This window comes from Canis lupus, chromosome 18 (genome assembly GCF_011100685.1).
Source record: "Canis lupus familiaris isolate Mischka breed German Shepherd chromosome 18, alternate assembly UU_Cfam_GSD_1.0, whole genome shotgun sequence".
Taxonomy (NCBI): domain Eukaryota; kingdom Metazoa; phylum Chordata; class Mammalia; order Carnivora; family Canidae; genus Canis; species Canis lupus.
The window spans coordinates 33349541-33369543 of record NC_049239.1 but is presented as its reverse complement, the minus strand read 5'-3'; the positions used below and the strand labels follow the sequence as shown (position 1 = coordinate 33369543).

Below are 20003 nucleotides of genomic sequence, written 5' to 3'. Positions count from 1 at the left end.
GAATTACTCTCTAAGGGATCCTGGTAGAGAAGGTTCTACCCTGAGTAAATTACCAGGGCATTGTCTGCCTTTGTGTAGAAATGTGTGGCATATTTGTTTTTCTTCTAATTTTTAGAGCTTTTAATGCCTATCTAAATCTTCAAGTAGAATCTGATTAATTATTTCATGGACAGAAATCATTAAAAGCATTCTCTGCATTATAGAAACTAAATTGTTGGCTGTTATTAAACAATAATTAACATTTACACTTTATTAGGTATGTAAGTGTAAAGTTAGCAGTAAAAATTTACTGTGAAGCAGTGGCCAGAATTGATTTTCTGTTTACTTGTTTATGATTAATTACTTCTTCTTACTTTTATTCTTACCAAGAGCCCTTTTACCCAAGAATCTTAATTACTGCAACCATAAAACTAAATTGCCTGTTTCTTGATAAAATAGTTATGCTCATAGTGAAATATAAATGTGTCCGTTAGTGTGACAAATCTTTTCTTAAATAGACATTCAGGCATTAATATTTTAGTCTTTAATCTCTGCAATTGTTATTTTTGTTTGTTTATTTTTAACTGATGCCTGAGAGTAAATTAGTGATCCCCATATAAAGGTATGGATGTGTTTTGGATATGCCACTCTGATGCTAAACTCTAATTTGATTGATTTTTTTTTTAAAGGTTTTTTTTTTAATTTTTTTAAATTTTTATCTATTTATGATAGTCACAGAGAGAGAGAGAGAGAGGCAGAGACACAGGCAGAGGGAGAAGCAGGCTCCATGCACCGGGAGCCCAATGTGGGACTCGATCCCGGGTCTCCAGAATCGCGCCCTGGGCCAAAGGTGGGCGCCAAACCTCTGCGCCACCCAGGGATCCCCTAATTTGATTGATTTTTAAAGATTTTATTAATTTATTCATGAGAGACACAGAGAGAGAGGCAGAGACACAGGCAGAGGGAGAAGCAGGCTCCCTGTGGGGAGCCCAATGCAGGACTTGATCCCAGGACCCTGGGATCATGACCTGAGCCAAAGGTAGATGCTTAACCACTGAGCCACACAGGTGCCCCTTTAATTTGATTTAAAACCCAGATTAGTTTTGTTAGATGTATTTAATTACCTTATATAATGGAAAGGGACTAGTAGTGTTAGGCTATGACTTGTAAGAGCTCTTAAAAGCTAAATATCTTTTGGTGAAGGGATTTTTTTCTGAATCAACAACAGAAGGCCTTATTATAGATCAATACTCTTTTTTTTTTTAAGGTTTTATTTATTTTTAGAGAGAGAGCATGCCAGTAGGGGGAGGGGGCAGAAAGCCCTTAAGCACACACCCCACTAAGCGTGGAGCCTGATGTGAGGCTCTGTCTCATGACCCTGAGATCATGACCTGAGCCAAAATCAAGAGTTGGATGCTTAACAGACAGGCGCCCCTCAATATTCATATTTTTATTTATCTGGCAAGGGTTTTGGCTCATGGCATAAATCCTCAGAAATGATATTGGCAGCCATTTATTTCACATGTAAATGTTAATCATAGTTAACTGGAAAATGGTACTTTTGGTTACGAATATAAGTAAATTAAAAATTAATTTCCAAACAGAAGTAAGCTTGTCAAAGCGTTAACCGTGTATAAGGTCATTCCCTAGGCCACGCACCTCTTCTTCTCCCTCATTCTTCCCATTCCGATCATGATGTTGTGCTCTGAGAACCAGCACTGTCTGGTTAGGCCCCTGCTACTTTTTTGTGTGGTGGATTCGAGGCCAGAGTCAGGAGGTTCTATATTTTGCCTTAGATTAGGTAGATCACATTTTTTCCTTCAATCCCAGACTTGCTGTTAACCTGAGATGTACTGTATTCTAGTCTGTTCACGCGAGAAAATTTGTGTACTATGTGCACAGGTGTGAGTAAAGTAGTAGAAAATGCACAGGCTCTGGACTTGGCCATCCCTGGGTTTGATGCCAGCCCCCATTTCATCTTTTAACCCTCTCCTCCTTGTTCACTCCTCTTTCTACATTGGTCTGCCTTCTGTTGTTAGAAGAAGCTGTATTTTCCCTGCCTAGAAATATACTTTCCCCAGCTCTTCTTGGCTGCTTGCTCATTCATGTCATTCCACACAAGCACCACATCCTCAGACCTTCCCTGACCATCCATCCTATTTTAAAAGAAGCCCTCCTCTCACCTATCACTCATCATTATTCTGCTTTATTTTCTTCATAGTGCAGCTATATCTGCCATTTGTTTGCCTGATTAACATAGACTCCCCTGTGGAATAAAGTGTCCTGTTTAACAGTGGATCCTCAACACCTAGAATAGAGTAGGTAACTGAGAAATACTGACTTAGATTTGGAATTTAACCTCTCTGAGCCTATTTACTCATTTATGAATTGGGAGTGATAATACCTCCCTCACAGGACTGGTATAGGATTACATAATTACACAATGTTGGCATAAGAGGCTCATTTTCTCACTTTTACTCCCACTTTCAATGTTTATTAGGGATCTGAGATGGTAAAAGATGTAAGACTTCTTTATCAATCTGACCTCCTTTGTTAAATGTCAACTCTTTAATTTTGAAACAAGTAAGTTAGTTGTAGTTAGGGTTAACTCCATGCACCCCTTTTTGGACCAGGTATAAAGAAAGGATGAACTCTCTTTTCTAAAACCAGTATCAATACACATGGGGGATTCCTGGTTCAATTTTCTATTACTGGGATCCCTGGGTGGCTCAGTGGTTTAGCGTCTGCCTTTAGCCCAGGGCGCGATCCTGGAGTCCCAGGATCGAGTCCCACATCAGGCTCTCGGCATGGGCCTGCTTCTCCCTCCTCCTGTGTCTCTGCCTCTCTCTCTGTGTCTATCATAAATAAATAAATCTTTAAAAAAAAATTTCTATTACTGTGTAAGAAATTACTACAAATGTAGCAGCTTAAGACCTATTTAGCATCTAACAATTCTGTAAGTCAGAATTCCGGGCCTAGCATGGCTGGGTTCTCAACTTATGGTCACAAGGTTGAAATCAAGGTTTTGGCCAACACTAGGGTCTCATCTAAAGGTGGGTGTCCTCTTCCAGGCTCGCATGGTTGTTGGTAGAATTCAGTTCCTTGGGGCTGTCAGTCTGGCCCCTGGCCGGCTCTTAACCAAGGACTAGTCCTAGTTCCTAGAGGCATCCTTCAGGTCCTTACCTCATGGTCATCTCCACAGGCTGCTCACAAATGCCTACTCCCTTCTCCAGCGCCAGCAGGAGACTCTGTCCATCTGGATCTCTTCTTCCAGGAATTCCTGGTTCCTTTTAAAGGGCTTATCTGATGTCTAATCCCACCAGGGTAATTATACTTTTGCTTTTTGATTAACTTAATGTCAGCTGATTTGGGACTTTAATTATGTCTGCAAAATCCATCACTTTTGTCTTGTAACGTAACCAAATCATGGGAGACATCCATCATACTCAGGCCGACCCATACTCACAAGAGATTATATAGGTGTGTACATCAGGTAATAATTCTGTATATACAAGAATATTGGGGCCATCCATCTCAGAATTCTGCCTACCATGTTGCCATAAGGTATTAAGGAAGAGATTTTGTGTAGGAGAGGATGATTGTCATTTCAAACGTGTCCAGCAGTTGCTAGGTTTTTCCCCTCATAATTCTTTTAAAAAACCGTAACAAAATTAACTATGTTTCAGGAATTTAAGGAATGTTATTTGCCTTTAAATTTGTGTCACCACGAAGTTGTTTTTATATTATGTAGAACCTTTTAAAAAATTTAGATTAAAAATAGTTTGTAAAATATAAAATTTTGTTTTTGAAAAGTATTTTTTGAATTATCAAATATTATAATTTTTGAAAAAGCCGTTTTAAGAGAATATATTACTTCATACCCACTGTAACTTACATAGATCAAAAGCTTGATATATATAGTAATCTAATTAAATCCTTTTAAAAAACAAAGATACCATTAATGCAAGGTAAGTCTATTACTAGTTTAGTTTTCTTTCATTCTGAGTGATGCTGTGGGTTAGGTTTATTTCATTAGATGGTGCTGATAGCATATTGAACAATACTTAAAATGGTGTGATTTCCTGGCCATAAACAAGGTAATTTGTACTAGAAAATCCAGTAATTTGGTGAATATCGTAGTAAAAGTTGTGATAAACTTGACATTTTCTGAATGCCATGTGAAAATTACTTGACCAAGTGTAAAGAATGAGAGTATGGCTTAATTTATGAATAGTTCATCTACCAAATGATACTCCCCCCGACCCCCCCAAAAAAAAGACAGTTTCCTTTTTAAAGATACCTACATCCAATACTTTGATAAATTTGAATTGTTGTTCAGTTTTTGCAAATGTCCAAATATTGTAGTGCATGGATAATATAAATCAGCAAAACAGATAAGATTTGCTTATCTAAAATAATTCATTTTGCATTTTAGCCTTGAGATCTCTAGTTCAGTACCTTCCCTCTATACCTCATACCCACTTACTAAACATTTTATCCTTGTTGCTAATCATGGTTCTCTCTTATCTTCAGGGATGCTCTCAAACTGGTGCAGTTGAAAGAAACCGGCAAGATTACTGAATCCAGACCCACTCCAGCCCCTCCAGCCACTCCCACAGTGCCTCTGCCCCCACAGGCCACAGCCACACCACCTTACTCACGGCCAATGATCCCACCAGTGTCAACTCCTGGACAACCTAATGTACCGGTAATATCGTTTGAGTAGATTTGTATTTTTCAGATTTAATTGAGAAAGAAAATAAAACCATTACTGTCTCTTTTACAAGTAATTCTACGAATCCATTTTAGTAGTAGCTGAAAGTGATAAAAAAAAAAAAAAAAAAGTACTCCATACGCTTTGTTTTGCAGATGCCTAGTTCAAACCCGATTTGTTTGTGTGGTGCTAACTTCCAGATTCAGCACCATGTGTGTATGCTCTGTAATCATGGCACTTCCTTGGGTGTGGTACTATTAACTGGTAGGTGCCACTAGCCATCTTCTGTGGGTGCTTTATTTTGACTGAGGGAATTGATAGTCTCCCTGTGAAGAATTATAGAGGCCACATACCTAGATGTTCTTTCTCAGATACAGGTAGGATAGCAGCCCATTTTTGCTGTCAAAATACTCCATTTTGCCTCTTTTTACCTCCCTTTCTTAGTATCTTTCATGTCATTTGCTTCCCATTGGAAGAAATGCAGGATAATCAGGTTCATGTAAAACTGAATGGACACTTAAAAAATAAACACACAAACCTATCCTGTTCTTTCTAGTGGAGAAATGTATTCCAGTATGATATTTTAAAAATAGTTGCAAATAGTATAAATTTCATGGGAAGCAAAATTTTTTAATAAGTTCATACTTCATTACTGCACATACAAAAAAAATATGTGTAATCAAATCTTATACTTGTAAGAAGTAGGCTATTCAAATTCAGAAGATAAATCTTACTTTCAAAGTTTTGTGGTATAGAGTGAGCATTTATTCTATTTGAGCAAGTACTCTGTCAACATAAAATGTTTCCTAAGAAATCAAGTGTATTTTTAGCTGCTTAGTTATTATTCTCATATGATTGTGATCTAGTCCCAGAATGGAGCGAAGGGTAAGGAAAGAATCACATGTAGTGTAAGGTCCATCTTGCTTTTGTCAGAGGCTCAAGGAACAGAACGGAAAGCTACAATAAGTAAAGTTACAAGAGGATTTTAATATCTCACTTATACTTCATGTTGTGAATTTTTGGAAAATATGATACTTGTGCAATTTCTATATAAATTACAAACTAAAATGGAAATAGTTTGACAGATTATTTAATATATTGAATTATCTTTTTCTACTGTGTACCATTTTTATAAGTAAGAATAGTCTGCTGTTGGTTTGTTGAATTATTGTATGCTTTGAGTTTTATTAAGGCATGGTATTTGTGACAGAAGCTGCTTACAGGTGGTATGTGTGTGTGTCTATCTCTTTGTCTCTGTTTCACACACACACACACACACCAATGGAAGAATTATTCATGACTTGGGAGATTTCTTTTTGATCATCTTAAACATAGTAACATAAGATGACCCACTTACAACTAAAACATGAGTTTTACTATTTCCTACAGTCATATACTATAAAGTTAAAACTCTTTGGATTTCTTATATTCCTCCTTATACTAAGAAATTTTAATAGTACTTTCCTATATTGATCTTTATCTATTAACAAAAGCTAAGTCACTGAATATATTTTAGTTATGGAGTTTGTTTTTTCCCCTTCCACTTATGGTTTAATGGACAGATTGTAATTTATTTGCAGGGCACATTCACTGAAATCCCTGCTAGCAATATTCGAAGAGTTATTGCCAAGAGGTTAACTGAATCTAAGAGTACTGTGCCGCATGCATATGCTACTGCTGACTGTGACCTCGGAGCTGTTTTAAAAGCTAGACAAAGTCTGGTCAAAGGTTAGTAAAGTTAAACTTACTTAATACCTGTGCTGTCATGAAGTCCTTTACTTATAAAGGTACATGTATAGCTTTTTATTTCAATTTTATCATCTGGATGCATTTTAGTGCTAGAGAAAAGAATTGGCTCACTTTGCCTATAAGAAACAAACTGGTTCCATAGTACTGAGTAAATCATACTTTTTGGTATGATATCCGAACCAAGCAGTCCTTAACATTTTAGTATAAAATCCCCAAATGATTTAAGAGTGTTTTAGATTTTACATACATATTTTAGATATCCCTCTGCTTTACAGTTTTTTAAATTTCTTCTTCAAAATGAACTTTCAGGTTATGAAATTGGTAATGTACCTCCCAGCAATCACTTAAAACTAAGGTTGCTGGGAGACATACAAATTTTTATGTTTTCTTTCTCTCTTTCCAATCTGTATGGCTTTCATTTTCTTGCTTTGTTGTACTGGCTAAGACTTGTGGTACAATAATGAATGGTAAGTGGTAAAAGCAGATTTTTTGCCTTATTCTTGGTCTTAGGAAAAATATTCAGACTTTTACGTCAGTTGAAGGTTTTTTGTAGATTCCTTTTTTAGGTTGAGGAAATTCATATTCCTAATTTGCTGAGTTTTAAGCATAAGTGGATGTTAAATTTTATCACATGCTTTTTTGTGTATATACCATTTCACTCTATTATTTTGGTAAATTATATTGGTTGATTTCTAGATGTTGAATTAACCTTGTATTCCTCATATAAAACTCATTTGTCATTAATTTTCTCACCTATTTCTTGATCCCATTTTCTAAAATTTTTCTAAGAATCATTATACCTGTACACATGAGAAAACCCTGTAGTTTTCTTTTCTTGAAGATGTTTATTTCTGGGTTTGTTACCAGATCTCATAGAAGGAGTTGGGAAATGTTTCCTTCTCCTTTATTTTCTGGAATAGTTTGGGTAGAATTAGGTAGTTTTTAATTGTTTGGTAGAATTCACCAATGAAACTATCTAGGCCTGTGATTTTCTCGTGGGGAGATTTTTGACCATGAATTCAATTTTTAAAAATAGGTGTAAGTTGGGCAGCCTGGGTGACTCAGTGGTTTAGCACTGCCTTCGGCCCAGAACCTGATACTGGAGACCTGGAATTGAGTTCCACGTCAGGCTCCCTGCATGGAGCCTGCTTCTGCCTCTGCCTGTGTGTGTGTCTCTCTCTCTCTTTCTCTCTCTCTCTCTCTCTGTCTCTCTGTTTCTCATGAATAAATAAATAAAGTCTTTTAAAAATAAAAAAATAACAAAAATAGGTATAAGTTTTCTGATTATTCTTGAATGAGCTTTAGTAGTTTGTGTCTTTCAAGGAATTTTTTTAGGTTACCTCAGTAATGAAATTTACAGTAGTCCTCCCTCATCTCCACAGAAGTACATTCCAGGACCCCCAGTGGATCAACCACTGATGGTACAAAACCCCATACATACTATGTTTTCTTCTATGCATATGATAAACTTTAATTTAAAAATTAGACACAGTGAGAGATTAACAACAATAGTAAAGTAGAGCGATTATAACGATATGCTGTAATAAAAGTTAAGTGAATGTGGTCTCTCTCTAAATGTCTTACTGTATTGTACTCACCTTCCTTGTGATGCTGTGAGATAACATGCCTATGTGATCAGCTGACATGAGGTAAATGATGTGGGCATTGTGACACAGTGTTAGGCTTCTGGTGGCCTTCTGACAGTAAGTCAGGAGGATCATCTGCTGGGCTACTGTTGACCACGGATGACTGAAATTGTGGAAAGCAGACACAGATAAGGAGGTCTACTATATTGGCATAAAGCTATTCATAATGTTACCGTATTATACTTCTAATCTCTACATAATCTGAAATTGTGTCCCTAGTTTCAATATCAGTAATTTATGTCTCCTTATTTTCTTGATCAGTCTGGCTGGATATTGATCAATTTTATTGATTTTCTCAAATAATGAGCATTTGATTTCATTAACTTTCTCCATTGTTTTTATAATTTTTGTTTGCTTTCGGTTTAATTTGCTCTTTTGTTTTCTAGTTTCTTTTTTTTTTTTTTTTTAAAGATTTTATTTATTTATTTATTCATGATAGTCACAGAGAGAGAGAGAGAGGCAGAGACACAGGCAGAGGGAGAAGCAGGCTCCATGCACCGGGAGCCCGATGTGGGATTCGATCCCGGGTCTCCAGGATCGCGCCCTGGGCCAAAGGCAGGCGCCAAACCGCTGCGCCACCCAGGGATCCCCCTGTTTTCTAGTTTCTTAAGGTGAAAGCTGAGATATATATTGTATAATGTGTAATATATATATTATACTATATATAATAAATACATATATTTATACTATAATATATATTATAATTATATATATTATATAAAGTATAATATAGTATAATAAACCTTATTCCTAACATAAGTATATAATGCTTTTAAGGTCCCTTTTGGCAGTGCTTTAGATGAATTCAACAAAATTTGATGTCTTTTAGTTTTCTTCACATTCAATTCAAGATGTTTTCTATTTTTCCTTAAGATATCTTTTTTGATCCATGAATTATTTGGGAGTATAATTTCCAAATATTTGGGGACTTTTCAGCCTTTTATGATTTCTTGCTTAACTCCATTGTGCTTAGAGAACATGCTTTGTATGACCTCAATGTTCTTAAACTTTTTGAGACTTTATAGTTGTAATATGGTCTATCTTGATGAATGTTTCATGTGTACTTGAAAAGAATGTGTGTTCTACTTTTTTTAAAAGATTTTATTTTGAGAGAGAGTGCATGAGCGAGGGGAGGAGCAGAGGGAGAGGGAGAAAGAGAGGGAAAGAATCTCAAGCAGATTGAGCTGAATACAGAGCCTGACATGGGGCTTGAACTCAAGACCTTGAGATTATGACCTGAGCTAAAATTGACTCAACGCTTAACCGACTGAGCTACCCAGGGCCCCTGAAAAGAATGTGTTCTACTTTTGAGGAAGAATGTTCTTTAAATGTCAGGTGAAGTTGACTGGTAGTAGTGTTCATGTCTTTTATATTCTTACTGATTTCCTATGTGTTCTTTCAATTTTTGGAAAAAGTATTGAAACCCCCAATTATAATTATGGATTCATCTATTTCCCCTTTGAGTTCTGTCAGTTTTTAATCATTTTGAAGGTCTGTTATTAAGCACATAACACATTTAAGATATTGATGTTTTCCTGATGAATAGATTTGTCATGGATGTCCCTGTCCACTAATGATATAATCTTTCTTACCCCAAAGCCTTCCTTATCTGATATTGATACAGTTATTCTTTCTGACTAATCTTTTTATATCTTTTTGTATCTTTTTACTACTGACTTATCTCTGTCTTTATATTCAAACTAACTTTGCAGACAGCATATAATTTTTCTGATTTTTATCTAATCCTATACTCTTGTCTTTTAATTATTTAGACCATTCACATTTAATAATTTTGTCCTTTGTTTTCATTTGTCCCATCTCTTCTTATCACACCCTTTCATGTATAATGTAAGAACTTCACAATATATTACATTTTCCGCCCTTTATTCTTTGTGCTCTTACTGTCCTGTTTTATTTCTACATATGGTGCAGTGTGAGCCCCAGCATATATGTTCGATGTGTTTTTGCTTTAGCAAATCAACTATGCTTTAAAGAAATTTAAAAATGAGGGGCTTCTGGGTGGCTCAAGTTGAGTGTCTGACTCTTTATTTCAGCTCAGGTCATGATCTCGGTGTCATGAGAGCAAGTCCCACGTCTGGCTCTGTGCTGATCTCCCTCACCCTCTCCCTGCCGTCCCCTTGCACTCGCTCACTGGCTCTCAAAAATAAATAAACTGTGTTTATCCTCTTTGGGTTTCTCTTAGCTTGTTGGATTTATGGTTTGTAGTCTTTCATTAATTTTGGAAAATTAACCATTAGTTTTCACTTCTCTCCATGTGTTTTTCTTTTTTTTCTTTTGGAACTCTGGACAGTTCAAACAGTTGAACATTTATAATCAAAGCTCTTAGAGCCCCAATTCTTTTTTTTTGTTCATCCTTTTTTTTCTCTTTGTGTTTTTGTTTAGATAATTTTTGTTGATCTAGCTTCAAGGTCATTGACTTTTTCTCAGCTATGTTTAGTCTCTGAAGCTTAACAAAAAATTATTTATCTTTAACTGCATGGCTTTTTTTCCTCAACTGTCCATTTGAATGTTTTTTATGGTTTCCATATCTCTGCTGATATCCCCATCGGTTCACGTGCCTTGTCCCGTACTTTGTCCATACTTTCTCATACTTTGATAGTGGTTAAATCATTTCATGTGTTTGTCCATCCTCCGAGGGGAGTCATCACCCTTGACGTTCAGTCACTTGTTTGCCTTATAACCTTGACTTCCTAACAGACTTATGTTATGATTTTGTAACCCCTACTTTTCCCCCTGCCCTATTAGGGTGGGAAAAATTTTCTCTTGTGGCTTTCTACATCTCAAGCAACAACAGACTGATATTTCAGTTTAGATACAGACTTTGAAGAATTCAGATGAAGACAACCTGACCCCTTTTAAAAGTTCAAGGAAATAAATGGAAAGCTTACTTCCGAGAAAATTATCAATATTCAAAAAGTTAATCCTGGCACCTTCCCTATAGGTTTTAAGTGTACTTGCTTAGTCATAATATAGAGATTACTAGGAGAGTATTTTTTCTGGTTTCTTCCTTTCATGAGGCAGGAAACAGTACTATTTCAGTGGAAAGGTGAATTAGTTTAGTATCAAGTTTGGTATGTCCTTGCAGCTAGGAAGTTTCTAGGGGGTCTTCAAAGAGCCCACGTTATTTATCTCCAGTACTCTTTCTTATATAGTTATATAACATTCTATAAGTGTGTCTTTATTGTTTTATAATGATATGTAAGCGAAAATGTTTGATATTCCTTCACAAACTATTTCCTATTCTTCTCAATGTCACCAAGAAATCTCTTTTCTATATATTTGAAAATTTCCATAATAAAAAAGTTAAAAATAAAAGATCTTAAAAAAAACTCCTTTGTACTTTTTTGATTTTCAATGCCTGTTAGAAGTATCATATGTGAAATTGGATATAAAAGTCTGAAGCTTCTGATGCATCAGGATAAGAGTTAGCATTTGAAGGATTCATCGTTGTATGAATGGTATCAAAACCATGAAACAGACAGTTCTTGCCTGAGAAGGTGCCACCATTGAGAGGAATGGAAGGAAAATGAGTGAGTGATAAAGAGTGGAAGAAAACAGAAGAATACAGTGATACAGGAAGCCAGTAAGAGAATTGTGTTTCACAACAAAGAAAGTGACCAGCTCAGGAGTACACAATGTTAGAGTATGTTGAGGGCAGAGAATTTACGTGAGCGTTATGCACTCTGGCAGTAAATAGGTGATCTGGCATTGGCTAATGGTGGTTTGGGAAGTCTTCACTGTGAATACCTCTGGGTAGTAGATAAAGTGCAGAGGAGGTTAAGGGAGCCCTGAAAGGTAAGCATAATAAGTTCATAAAATATGTCAACATACTTGAATTTATACTGACCATGTCTTCAGTGGCTATCATTAAAATTCTGTAAGCACTGGAAGTCCACTGATATTTCTACTCCTGAAGGGGTTTTAAATAAGCAAACAAAAATATTTATGTCTCTGGAAATCTGAATTAAAAGAGCTATAAATTGGATGAGCAGGTGGTGGTTACCATGACAGTTTGGCAGTATTTGGATTTATGATAATTCATTTCATGTCTTTCTGAAATCTCCAGCATGCCTTTAGAATGAGCTATTGTTCATGTTAAATTCCATGATACTATAGTAACAGGATTTGTGTATCTTGCCACATACCATTGAGTAGATCTTGATCTTAAACTCTTTTTCTAGAAGCTCTTGCAGTAGAGAATCAAGTGTAGTTTACATTTTGCAACACTTTCCTACCCGCTGGGAAAAGCAAAAGTGTAAATCAGATGCTTTCGTTATGATCAGCTCTGTGGGAAGGGAGGGGACCTTAGCTTTATCTTGAAATCATTATGTATACTGGAAGGAAATTGATTCAAATGGAATCACCATAAAACTAGACAGAAAACCTCATTTTGTTCAATGCACTAGGACCTGTGCCAACATTGCTTCATCTTTGGCCTTTGCTATATCCTGTTTTGTTAAGTTAAAAAGCAGCTCAGTGGTCTTAAATTTTTTTTGGTATACACTCCATTAGTAAAAAAATCTCCCTCTCTAGATACAGGTAGATAGATAGATATAGAGATCTTTAAAATGACTGTATGTTACCACTGTTCAAGTATAATCAATAATAATATAAAGCATATGCAGGATAAAGACATTTGAAAAGGGTGAGAGAGAAAAAAAATGAATCACCGTAGAGAGACCATTTGTGTTTTTAGTGACATAGGAGTTGGTTCTTTTCTTTTTAATTATGTTTATAATGTGTCCTTCAGGTTCTCGTGTATGATATCTGAGCAATTTAAAAGAATTGTAATCATGGTCCAGAAGTAATCTTTTACATTTGTGGTTAATATTATTTATGCAGGACCTCAAATAATATAGAAGTTTTTGTAATTAGGAGACTCAGTACCATCTAAGCAAGCAAACAAAAACCTGTAATATTTTTCATTGTAATTTATTAATGAACAAGTTTGAAATCGTAATGGCCAATGTTAAAATTTCATTATGAACGCTAATTTTGCTATGCTTGTTTTTCTTTCAGATGACATTAAAGTATCAGTGAATGATTTTATAATCAAGGCAGCAGCTGTTACTCTTAAAGTAAGTAGTAGACCCCAAATCATTTTGGCTTCTAAAATGGACTCATATCTTGGGATTTTTATATGGTAAATAGAACTGTCACTTTTAAGTCCCCAAAATTATATAATCTTATTGCTGAAAATATTATGTCATTTAATCTCATGCCCTCAGTTTTACAGATGAAACTGAGAATCATTGGGACTCACAGCTAATTATAGCAGAATAAAGGTCATTTATTCAGCCAATAGTAAGTAACTGATTTCCTGTCATGTACTGAGTGCATTATAGACATTTAGGAAAACAGTGGTGAACAAAAGCTGACACGTTTTTGCTTATAGTCTCATTGGAAGAGACCAGTATTTGTCAGATAGTGAAAGTACTGGGAGAAAGAGAAAGTGCTACAGAATAAGTAGGGGTATCATGGTGCACACAGTTCGGCCAGGAAGGCCTCTCTGACAAGGTGGTGGTGGAGCCAAGGCCTGGAAGAGAGCATGTGAGCCATAGAGCTCTCGGCTAGAAGAGTGCTCCAGGCAAAGGAAACTGCAGGCCAAAGGCTGGGAGAAACATGCTGCGGTGCCGGGGACACAGTGTTTCTGGAGGAGGAAAGGTAGCAGATGAGATTAAGCAGAAGAAAGAGGGAGGAGTTGCGAGGGCCCTAAAGTGGATGAAGCCTTGGTGGCCCGGGAAGACTAGGGAGTTTCTTTTGATGAAGAAGGAAGCCTTCAGAGGGTTTTGAGAGAGGACTGATGGAGAGGGTCCTCCGGTGGTTTGTGGAACACAACCTGTGGGGAGGCCAGGGATCAGCCGTGTGCTCTCCTGGGAGGCTGTGGACAAGGACAGTGGTTTGGACTAAGGTAGCAGCTAGAGGTGAAGCTGGGGTGAAGGCCAGATTTGGGGTGCATCTCAAAGGTAAAGCCAACCAGATTTGCTAATGGATTGGATGTGGGACGCGAGAGAAGGGGTAAGGACTTGGGCCCGAGCAGTGGGAGGAATGGAGTTTTTCACGTACGGACATTGGGAAAGTGGGAGAGGAGCAGGTTTGAGGCAGGTGTCTAGAATTGGGTTTGGATCTGAAACCCAGGCTTCCTGCCTTCTCGCTCTGCACCATTTTCTGCCCTGTCTTTCTGTGACTGGGCTGTTTTTCTGGATCACTGTGTTTGTTAAGTGCTGTATTTAATATATACTTACAAGATATTTCTTTTTATTTCTTGAACAGTACAGTAATAGAGAATTTTAAAGTTATACGTTTTCTTAGCCATTCATATCTAAGTGTTCATATGGCTTTTGCCTTTTGACCAGATAATATTTTGAATTACATCATGAATTATGAATCATTCTTGCCCTCCTTAAGTGAATCTCTAGTGTTCATTACATTTCATTTCATAATTTTGTATCAGGAGAACATAAGTAATTGTAATTTAAATTTTGTGCTAGTTTTGTCAAGCTTTTTTTTTAAATTAGTGGCTTCTTAAAGTGAATTCAGGTACTTCTCCCCTTTCCTTTCTCTGTGCTTATTTCAATATTATAAAGGTTTTTATTTCTTGAAGCTTTATAGAATTCACCAGTAAAAATATGAGTCTAGTTCTATTTTGGGGGAAAGAGCCTTGACAACCTTCTCATTTTTCCCCTGTAATTATTGAACTGTTTAATTTTCAGCTTTTTCTTGAATTGATTTTGGGAAATTCTGTATTCCCAGAAAATCACTGACTTCATCTGGATTCCCAAACTTATTATCCCATCATTTAAATTTGCTTCTTATATTATTTTAATGTTCTCAATGCTGGCATTGTTTTAAACTCTGTCTTTTATTATTGCATATTTGTGTCCTCAGTCTATTTATATTGTTGCCTTATGTGTTCCTTCTGTCATTTCCTGAGCTTTAGAATGGGATTAGGTTAGACTTTTCTTTGAAAATATTTTGTTAGAAAATGTGAATGTGTAATTATTATAATTAGGAATATGAATAAGAAGGTTTAAGAATATGAATTTTTCCTTTGACTACAACTGAGGCCCATAGGTTTTTGTTACGTAGTTCTGTAATTACATTTATTTACCAGATATTTCTCACTTAGGAGAGATTTTTTTTTTTTCCTCTTTTAATTAAGGCCCATAGTGTTTCCTATGAAGAATTTAACATTTTCTGGGGGTTAGGGACTTCAGTCTTTATTATTTTAACATAAACAAGCTTTGATTACTTTGAATGAATGAGCTGAACCTTAAGAGACAGAGAAGGACCAAGAGCAGTTGAAAGCAGTGCCATAGAGGGTGCCTGCGTGGCTCATTCGGCTGAGTGTCCAGCTCTTGATTTTGGCTCGGGTCATGATCTCAGGGTTGTGAGATGGAGCCCTGGGTCAGGCTCTGCGCTGGGTGTGGAGCCTGCTTAAGATTCTTCCTCTCCCTCTCCCTCCACCCGGCCACTCGCACATGTGTTCGCGTGCTCACTCTCTCGCTCTCTCTTTAAAAATAAATAAATAAATAAAGCAATGCAGTGGGAGTGAGCATAGCAGGACGGTGAGAAGCCCATGTATGGTGGGGAATGCATCTCCAGGGAGCAGCCATAAGTATGATTAGGTAGGCTGTTATCAAAGCAAAGAATTTTTGAGAAAAGAAATTAGTTTGTAATTTCTGTTTTTCAGCTTAATTTCTCTGATACTTGGCAACAGTGTCAGTTTATACTGTCTCCAGGTGTTTACTGATTTCTTCTGCTCTTTTCATGCTCCGTGTATATATGTTAAATACAAGCATGCTCATACGTTTGTCATATGTTTATGAAGTCTAGGAAATCTCTTTTAAATAGAGAAGTCACTTATTAAAGGCCAGATGATTGATATCTCTCCCAGGGCTGTGCTAGAAAATAGAGCTTCCTGCATGCCATAGGAGTAATGTGGTTGAATGTCGCTACCCTGTCCCCTCCCCTCTTCTCCTCAAGGCCATTTCGGTCAGCATATGAGGCAGGAAGTATATATAACAAATGTTAAATGCTTTTTAGCAATCAGGTTTAACAAAGGGAGACCTTTTTTTAAACATCATCTGTTGTAAAGAGATCAAAACATGTACATCAGCATTTCTTGAAGCTTGCCTTAAAAAACATGGTGTGTTTATTTTTCCTGAACATAGAAGACATTTAACACAGAGATCCAAACCATTATTTCAAACTGAATCTTCATTTATTTGCTTTTGTCCACCTATATTCACTTTCAGAAAAGCATAATAATGTTATTTTTCTGTAACCACCTTGGTCTACTAAAGCTACTGCTTAAAAAAGAATAAAAATAAATAAATAAAGCTGTTTCCTTAGAGTGACATGTTTTTTCCTTTTCCTAGCAAATGCCAGATGTTAATGTAAGCTGGGATGGAGAGGGCCCCAAGCAACTGCCCTTTATTGACATTTCAGTGGCTGTGGCAACAGATAAAGGTTTAATTACACCAATCATAAAAGATGCTGCTGCTAAGGGTATACAGGAAATTGCTGACTCTGTAAAGGTATGTCTTAAGAAATATTGTGCTTTCAAAGTGTTAGTATTTACTTTCTGGTAAAGTCTTGACATGAACTAGTCACACTGTGATGTATTTCCAAGTGACCGTCAATCATATGAAAGTTTTTAAGTTTTTATTCAAGTATGACTTACTTTAAGAACATTTAAGATTCAAAAATTCAGAAATAATATACAGATAAATGAGGATCAACTATATTCAAGTTACAGGTGAATGCTTTATTTCCCAAAGTCTAAAATTCAACTCTATTTAGATAGTTTTTGTTTGTTTGTTTTTTTAGATAGTTTTAAAGTTAAGGCTGAAACCATATTTCTATGAAGGTTGTAATGGAGAGACTTCACTATTCAGTGTTTTATTCTTCAAAATTGATTTTATTCATTTCCTCTCTAGAATGGAAACCACTAAAAGTACTTAATATTCCAGAGGCAAAAGTACTGAATTTTTTTCTGAGTTTCTTTAAAAGCAGTTTTTATAGCTCCCATATGGAGGAGTCTGATTTCCCCCAAAATATCCCATTGAATAGACAGGAACATAGGCAGTAGGTCAGCTCTGACAACCACTATAATTTCCAAAGGTATTTTTTGACAGAAACATTGTGGCTCTTATAGTGTTAGAATTGAAAATTTCAGATTCATTTAGTTAAGTGATGCTTTTCTTTTTTCATTTACCAAAGACCAGTTATATGCATAGTGGATGAACAAGTTATAAGGAGGAATTAAAAGTAGAAGATAAGATTTCTTTGGAGAGTGGATAGTATATACACATATACATAAACTTGCCCAAAATACATGAACACAAGTTAATCTACTTTTTTTTTTAAGATTTTATTTATTTATTCATGAGAGACATAGAGAGGCAGAGACACAGGCAGAGGAAGAAGCAGGCTCCCTGTAGGGAGCCCGATGCAGGACTCGATCCCAGGACTTCGGGATCATAACCTAAGCCAAAGGCAGATGTTCAACCACTAAGCCACCCAGGCATCCCCAAATTAATTAACTACCCACTGAAAAGATCTGCAGTATGTTTTTATAGATAAAAATACAACTGTTTTTCTTAATTGAGCAGTAATTTGACCAGTTCAAAAATCAAAGTAATATAGATTGGTTTACTGAGATAGTTATGTGCCTTTTATTCATCAAAAGTCTTCAACAGCAATGAGAATTCATCTATTTTAGGGTTTTTGTGAAATTCAGATGAGACTGCATTTAACTATAGAGTTAGAATTTACTTTAATATTCTTTATATGTTTTTCTTGTTTTTTAATGTTTGTATATTTCTTATGTTAAATTTTAAAAATTAACCATTACAAGAAGGTTTCTTTGACTTTGACCAAGTTACTAATTTTACTATGCTAATACATCCTGGAAGAACCTAGGATGCGGTGGTAAGGAGGCTATGTGAGCAGCTTCTCAGCGATGGGAAGGGCAGTCTTAACCCTTTGGAATGTCCCAGGGCCTCTCTGGTGGTCCTTGAAGCTTCCCTCGGATTCCCACCAATCCTATGGTTTACTGTGCTCCAGCTACTTCTCTCTGCTTCCCATTCTCTCTCCCACCCTGCTGTCTGTGAGGAACACTCCACTCTTGTTCTTAGGATATACCAGATACTAGGCCAAGCACTTGATTTAATTGTCTTAGTCCTATGTTACAGTTGAAGCCTTCATTTCCCCATTTCAATATTGAGGAAACAGAGTTTTAGTGCCTTTAGGAAATTTGCCCAAGGTAATGCATTTAGAAAACAGTAGAAGTGAGGATTTATTTAAATCTGGGCATTTCTCGGTTCAGATGCCCCTTTCTTAGGCCTTCTATGGCTTCCATAGCTAAAGTAGCTTTCTGACATTACCTGTTTTACTATCTTTATGCAACTGATCAGTCTTTGAGGCTCCCTTGTTTATTTGTGATCTTTCTCTGTTCCCTTCTGTCTGATTTTGTTCTTGCCATATAGCCAATTTTACAAGAGTGCATAAAGATCACAGATGCCCAGTGAATTTATTTTTTTTAATTTTCAAAAAATAACTGTACTGAGATTAATTTTTCAAGGAGTTTGTAGGTTTCTGGAACTCCTTTTATGGACCTGAGTTAAGAACACCTGCTCTAAGTTTTTACTTCTTGACCCTCGATAATCTCAGGGATGTCACTGTGTGGTGCTATAGGCATGCCTCTGCTGAGTTCAAGTTTGTATCTCTAAACATAAAGTAATATAGTAACAAACCTTAGATCCCATGCCATTCTTAATTCTTCACTAATTGTAACCATTTTAAAAAGTAAGGCAAAGTTTTCCTTGATTTATGCAGTTAAATTTTTTAATTAAATTAGTAAGGAATGTAACCTATTGTAAAAATATTTGCTGGTCATCTTGTATTACATCCTTTCAAGCTGGAGGCTTCAGGTAACATGTGTTTTGATATTAAGTTTACATTGCTAGGAAATCCCAGTGAGAATTAACTATTTTCAAAACCAGTGATCCTCCTCAGAATTATTCTTATTCCAGGCTTTTAGAGTTCATTGCTAAGAATGTCCAGCTGATATGTTTAGGGTCTACAGAGATTTTTTTAAAAAAAAAATTTATGAAAAAAAAAAAAAAATTTATGGGGACTTGCAATCCAGTTTTATAAATGAGTATCTGTGCTATTTGTTTTAGCCTGGTAACTCATCAGGATTCTTGAGATCATCTGCCTTAAAAGAAATGCCTTTCAGAGTTCATATGATACATGCCTGTTTATATCATGTGAGCAGTCACATTGCTTTAGGCAGAAAAAATACATTTGTAGATTGTCTTCTATTTCTGATAATCCAAGGACCATACAAGTCTAAGTTCATCTTTTCAGTTTTCATTTTGGATCCAAGTAGTTTTATAAATAACTACATCCAACTGGTATAAACATGTAGTTATCTCAGTTGTCAGAAAGTCACAGTGATATGTTGAGAACATTTTTAGACTTTTAAAGAATGTTTTTCTAAAAAATTAAGTCATCTCTGGTTTAAAGTTTAACAGTTGCCAACAGTGATTGTAATTGTACCTGTGTTAGCTATATAGTACAGAAAATTAAGCCTCAGATTTGTTTCATCTCCCCAAATGACAGTAGTTTCATTTCTCTCTTCCATTCATAAGTTAGTTCATTATTAATTTTTCATATATAACAACTCAACCTCCATTCCTTTGTTTTTGAAGCATTATTTTAAAAATAAAAATTAGCATAGGTGTGGTTAATTGCAAGTGCAAGTAAAGGAAATTTTAACTACTTAATGTCACTTTCAGTGTCATCTGTCTTCTGTCAGCTTTTAGAAATCAGTTTTGCCAATAGTGACACGAAATTACTATGTTCTTCTATATCTCAAGGCAGTG

The 20003-nt window shown here is 36.0% G+C and overlaps 1 protein-coding gene and 1 long non-coding RNA gene across 8 annotated transcripts in view; one reads left to right on the top strand and one right to left on the bottom strand.

Moving 5' to 3' along the window:
* Positions 1–12193, bottom strand: part of LOC111090943 — a 52337-nt gene extending 40144 nt beyond the window's left edge. For 3 of the 4 annotated variants that reach the window (XR_005373374.1, XR_005373373.1, XR_005373375.1), the window contains exons 1-3: positions 12113–12193; positions 11957–12019; positions 8041–8191 (exon numbers count right to left, since the gene is read on the bottom strand). This is a non-coding gene — a long non-coding RNA (uncharacterized LOC111090943). Of the gene's footprint in view, positions 1–5451; positions 5651–8040; positions 8192–11956; positions 12020–12112 lie in introns of those variants that run through there. The other variant, XR_005373372.1, reaches the window with a different exon arrangement.
* PDHX (pyruvate dehydrogenase complex component X) overlaps positions 1–20003 on the top strand; it is a 64513-nt gene that overhangs the window by 40050 nt on the left and 4460 nt on the right. For all 4 annotated transcript variants that reach the window (XM_038563038.1, XM_038563037.1, XM_038563039.1 and 1 more), the window contains 4 exons: positions 4513–4687; positions 6274–6421; positions 13129–13187; positions 16491–16649. In XM_038563038.1, the coding sequence (XP_038418966.1) occupies positions 4513–4687; positions 6274–6421; positions 13129–13187; positions 16491–16649 (541 nt within the window). The remainder of the gene's footprint in view (positions 1–4512; positions 4688–6273; positions 6422–13128; positions 13188–16490; positions 16650–20003) is intronic.